Raw genomic sequence first — 5,668 nt, forward strand, 5'->3', positions numbered from 1 at the left:
CCCCCCCCCCCCCCCTCCCCCGGTTCAGTGTGGGGTCTGGTTCGGATCATGTGACCCTCACTGTTGGTTTGTGTTCAGGCAGAAGCAGCGAGGGACAGCAAACAGAGTCCCATGGTCCAGAGGAACAGCTCCTTCGCCACCTCGCATGAAGTCTGGAAATACATCTGTGAGCTGGGAATCAGCAAGGTGACATCACACTCAAACCAGCCAATCACACGTCACTATAACCGCCTGAGGGGCCGCAAGGCAAACACGTTATTCAGAGAAACTCGCCAGACCAAAGTGAATAAAGCGCTCCCAGGTTGACTGACAGGTGTTCACAGGTGGATCTGTCCATGGACGACATCGAGACCATCCTGAACACGCTGATCTACGACGGGAAGGTGGAGATGACCGTCATCGCCGCCAAGGAGGGAACGGTGGGCAGCGTGGACGGACAGATGAAGCTGTACCGCGGCGTCAACCCCGTCATCCATCCCACCGGCCTGGTGAAGACGCCCTGCGGCCTCTGCCCGGTAACACACACACACACACACACACACACACACACACACACACACCTCTGTTGGAGACCTGCAGGTGATGTGGTACCTGTTCTCTCTCCGCAGGTGTTTGACGACTGTCATGAGGGAGGAGAAATATCTCCGTCCAACTGCATCTACATGACGGAGTGGCTGGACTTCTGACCGCCGTTCGTTTCCCGCCTCTTTTCTCTGTGATGAAGTTTATTTTCCATCGATCTGATTCTTTTCTATTTTTGACCGAGGTCAGTGACGGTGGAGACGAGACGAGCTGCTGCGTCTCTGACGAACAGCACAGAACCACATCTGGATCCAGAGACCTGGGTCACGTCCCTGTGTCATGTCCGGCTGAGAGGCGTTGGGCCGGCGTCGGGCCGGGTTCACGTTCTGCTGGTTTACCTCAGTCTGAGTCATTTCTGTTCCTCGTGATGGACACGTGTCGATTTCAGCTGAAACTTAGACAAACACATTGATTATTTATCGTTTCATTGATCCATCAGCTCTCTGCTGTCTGAGTCCAGACAGACGGTGAAGGAGGCTGCGTCTGGACCACAGTCCGTCTTTTGTGTCCCGTAGACCTGTTCAGTCCTCATCACATGGTCCGGGTCCTGATAACTGATTATTGATAACTGATTGATTTGATCAGTTTCAGCTGTAAATTCTTCTCAGTGAAAATGTTTTTAGAAACTGATTAAAAATGAAAAACTGAAATCTTTCAGACTCTTTGTGGCTCTGAACTTTGATCAGCTGATTCCTGCAGGACGACGGAGGGAGAGACAGTGAACGCATCATGTGTGGGGTTTAAAAAGAAACCCTGGGTTCAACACTGTACCTGAAGGCAACACCGAAGGCGTCCTGACCCTGCTGACATGCTGCTGTGTTGGAGTACGGGATCAGAATAGGGTCAAAAAGAGTTAAATAATTCTAACACACACACACACACACACACACACACACACACACACACACACACACACACACACACACACACAGTATTTGTGTGAACAGATACAGAGCAGAAAACTGTAAAACTCAAAGTTCCCACACTGTTGTTGACCCTGAAGTTCCAAGTAGATTTTCACCCTGTTTTTGGACCTGAATCTGATTGGACGATAACGGTCCAATCGGTCTTTACTATAATCAGCAGCATTCACTCAAACTGTTCATAAATAAAATAAAATAAAACTAAAGATCCTGTTTCCTTTGCATCTTTGACTTTTAAGTAATTATAAATATTGACACCATGTTGGTTCTTGTGATGTCAGAGGACAGGTGCTTCGTTCCTCGACACCCCCCCCATCCAGGTTCAGTGCAGGTGTATCCTCGGGTCATCATGTCTTCACCGTGTCCGTCAAGAAACCAGGTAACATCAAAGTGTCAAACAGCTGCTCCTCTTCATCACGAGGAGCTGATGAAGATCATGAATCCGGTAGATGAGCTGAGTGTTTCCTGTATCATGTGACGGGGGAGACGGTGGGTGTGGTCTGGACTGACAGCAGACGGCTCTCAGGTGAGTGTTTATCCAATCACAGCTCATTAAGCCTCAGCGTTTCCCATCAGGGATCATTACTGAGTCCATCAGCCGGTAACGAGCTGAGAGCTGCTGACTGTCAGCACGGATCACTTTACAGCAGGAAGTGCCCCCCCCCCCCCCCCCCCACTGATCCAGACCGGTCAGCACTCAGAAATGTTCCAGGATCTTCTGTCTGTCTGAGGACTACATTACCCATGAGCCTCGGCAGCAGTTACCTCATAGTTGTGAATTCTTCCTCTGACAGCAGTGAGATGTTAACAGACCCATTAATTATTAATTAGCACTGACTTGGAGCCGCGCCCTCTGTGTGACATCACTTCCTGTTGATGCTCAAACACAGAGGTCAGAGCCTCTGTCTGATGTAGGTTTATTTATTTATTTAGATTGGCAGCAGCTACTCTTCCTCACTCTGGTAAACATGACATCATGATGTAAACAATAAATAAAAATCAAGGACAAGAAAACAAACAACAGTTAAACTAATAATGACAAGTGTTTATCTGAAGTAAAACATCTGATACAGAAACAGTCGATCACTGAAGAATAATGATCATGTGTTCAGATGAAGTATGAAACATGTTCCGTGTAAATGATTCATATCCTTATTCCTGTGAGCAGGTGAGAGCAGGTGAGAACAGGTGAGAGCAGGTGAGAGCAGGTGAGAGCAGGTGAGAGCAGGTGAGAGCGGGTGAGAGCAGGTGAGAACAGGTGAGAGCAGGTGAGAACAGGTGAGAGCGGGTGAGAGCAGGTGAGAGCGGGTGAGAGCAGGTGAGAGAAGGTGAGAGAAGGTGAGAGCGGGTGAGAGAAGGTGAGAGCGGGTGAGAGAAGGTGAGAGCAGGTGAGAGCAGAGGTCTGTACTACGAGGCAGGATCTGAGGAAGGTGGTTCCCTTGTTACCAGGGTAAATCACCATGGTAACTGATGCTGAACTCCTGACCTGCTCCTGCGCAGGTTAACTCCTCTCTCCTCCTCTTCCTCTCCTCCTCCTCTTCCTCCTCCTCTTCCTCTCCTCCTCTTCCTCTCCTCCTCCTCTCCTCTTCCTCTGCTCCTTCTCTTCCTCTCCTCCTTCTCCTCCTCTCCTCCTCTTCCTCTCCTCTTCCTCTCCTCCTTCTCCTCCTCCTCTCCTCTTCCTCTCCTCTTCCTCTCCTCTTCCTCTCCTCCTTCTCCTCCTCTCCTCTTCCTCTGCTCCTTCTCTTCCTCTCCTCCTCCTCTCCTCCTCCTCTCCTCTTCCTCTCCTCTTCCTCTCCTCCTTCTCCTCCTCTCCTCCTCCTCTCCTCTTCCTCTCCTCTTCCTCCCCTCTTCCTCTCCGCCTTATCTTCCTCTCCTCCTTCTCTTCCTCTCCTCTTCGTCTCCTCCTTCTCTTCCTCTCCTCCTCTTCTCCTTCTCTTCCTCTCCTCTTCCTCTCCTCCTTCTCCTCCCCTCCTCTTCATCTCCTCCTCCTCCTCCTCTTCCTCTCCTCCTTCTCCTCCCCTCCTCTTCATCTCCTCCTCCTCCTCTCCTCCTCTTCCTCTCCTCTTCCTCTCCTCTTCCTCTGCTCCTTCTCTTCCTCTCCTCCTTCTCCTCCTCTCCTCTTCCTCTCCGCCTTATCTTCCTCTCCTCCTTCTCTTCCTCTCCTCTTCCTCTCCTCCTTCTCTTCCTCTCCTCCTTCTCCTCCCCTTCTCTTCCTCTCCTCCTTCTCTTCCTCTCCTCCTTCTCCTCCCCTCCTCTTCCTCTCCTCCTCTCCTCCTCCTCCTCCTCTCCTCCTTCTCCTCCCCTCCTCTTCATCTCCTCCTCCTCTTCCTCTCCTCTCTGCAGCAGAAACAGACATTCATCTGCTTCACATGTTGATAACAGTTGTAATAATAAAGTTCTATAATTCATGCTCTTATTTACATGATATCTTTAGTCATGTGATCATATTGTCACATTTCACCTTGATGAATGTCCCTGTTGGACGTGGTTCAGACGATGTTGCTTATAATTAACAACTCCGCCTCTTTCACATGAACACACTCGTACCTGGACAGGTAAACCAGAGTCAGCTGAGCAGGTGATCAGGTCAATGTCAGGTTCAGAAAGTTATCCTGGGTGTGTTGAACCTGCTTCGTAGTTCAGGCCTCAACTGAGACAGGAAGTAAAAACAACCTCCTGATGCTGAGACCATGAACTACAAAGTAAAGACTGATGGTTCAAAACATTCAGGATAACAATTCTTCACTCAAGGGTCACTTACTGAGAAAACAGCTGGAGGATCACATGTAAAATAGAATCAAGTAGAAACTGAAGGTTTCAAACAGCTGTTTGTAGTCCTGGTCTCAGTCTGGACCTGCTCTTGGTCTCCAGACGACGAACCTGAACCGGTCTGATTTTTCCTGTAGCGCCCCCCCAGGACAAACGGGGGGATGTGAAGTCTGGCCTGCAGGAGGCGCTGACAGGAGTTCAGGACTGTTTATGTTGTTTTTATCAAAGCTGGAGTTTTACGTAGAAACCAGAGATGTCCGTGAACGCAGCACAAAGTCCAATCAGAGAAATAAAAGATGAAAACCAGGATCTGAGTCTGATCCGGACCCGATCTGACTCCACTGATGCAGACTGGAGAGAGTGTGATGGAGGAGGGGAGGAGGACGGGGGGAGGAGGACGGGGGGAGGAGGGGGCAGTGCGGATTCTTTCCCGTCATTCCCTGCAGCAGCAGCAGCAGCAGCAGCAGCGGCTCCTCCTGTCTGTCTCTCCGTCCGTGGCTCCGTCTCTCCGGCTCCGGCTCTTCGTCCTCTCCGCTGAACTTTGGAGACTGTTGGATCTTCTGAGCAGGTGAGCGGCCTCCTCTGTGTTTCTACCTGTTTCTATTGTGTCTCTATTGTTACTGTGATTGGAGGGAGGGAGCGACTCCCGGAGCCGCGGATCCTCCGCAAACTTCGCTTCATGTCGGAGGAGCCGCGGCTGAATCCGCTGATCGGACTCGACTCGGGAGCAGAGAGTCCCGGGCTCCCGGAGGCCCCGGTCCTCTCTCCCGGCCCGATCCGCACCATGCAGCCGTGCCGCGGTGCCTCTCAGCCCGCATGTCCGCTGGTCGTACCCCCGCCCCGCCAGCAGCCATTTGTCTCGGCATGAGGATGGAGGATAATAACGGTGCGCCATGCATGGACGCAAAAACAGGCGTGGCCCCGGGAGGAGGAGGAGGAGGAGGAGGTGGTGTGTGTGTGTTAATGTGTGTATTCAGGACAATAAACAGTGGAGCTTCTCACCGACCCAAACAGTCTGACCGCGCGCAGCTGCGGAGGTTTTTAGCGGCAGAATGAGCGGGAGGTGTCCGGCCTGCAGCAGCTGTCCCCGGCTGGTGCTGGGCGGCGCGATCAGAGCTGAGCAGAAAATACTGGAAAACAGACCGGACTAGAGGAGCCGAGCCGAGCCGAGCCGAGCCGAGCCGAGCCGAGCGGGCCCGTCTCCGAAATATCCACCCAATACGCGGGTCGGTTGCAGAAACATTGTGGGAACGTTTTTCCGACGTTCAGTGAATCACTGCAAACACAACAACATCACCCCCCGCCCTTCTCACCCCCCCTTCCGGTTTCTGCTCGGTACGTCTGTATCTCCAGAACCGTTATGTTTTTTAAACAGGGCCGTACCCAGTTCAGCA

General features: G+C 51.8%; 2 protein-coding genes across 3 annotated transcripts in view; both read left to right on the top strand.

Annotated features, from left to right (window-relative positions):
• Positions 1-1,711, top strand: part of polr3f (polymerase (RNA) III (DNA directed) polypeptide F) — a 4,600-nt gene extending 2,889 nt beyond the window's left edge. For both annotated transcript variants that reach the window (XM_087169666.1, XM_023430480.2), the window contains 3 exons: positions 79-186; positions 324-515; positions 609-1,711. In XM_087169666.1, coding sequence (XP_087025792.1) covers positions 79-186; positions 324-515; positions 609-686 — 378 coding nt within the window. In that variant the 3' untranslated portion in view covers positions 687-1,711. The remainder of the gene's footprint in view (positions 1-78; positions 187-323; positions 516-608) is intronic.
• A 3,002-nt stretch (positions 1,712-4,713) lies between these two features.
• sptbn1 (spectrin, beta, non-erythrocytic 1) overlaps positions 4,714-5,668 on the top strand; it is a 35,558-nt gene continuing 34,603 nt past the window's right edge. Inside the window, exon 1 of the mRNA XM_087169659.1 lies at positions 4,714-4,842. The gene's annotated coding sequence lies outside the window, so the exon portion shown is untranslated. The remainder of the gene's footprint in view (positions 4,843-5,668) is intronic.

Source organism: Seriola lalandi, unplaced genomic scaffold (assembly GCF_002814215.2).
Source record: "Seriola lalandi dorsalis isolate HSWRI2012SDOR001 ecotype SW California unplaced genomic scaffold, Sedor1 jcf7180002054905, whole genome shotgun sequence".
NCBI lineage: Eukaryota > Metazoa > Chordata > Actinopteri > Carangiformes > Carangidae > Seriola > Seriola lalandi.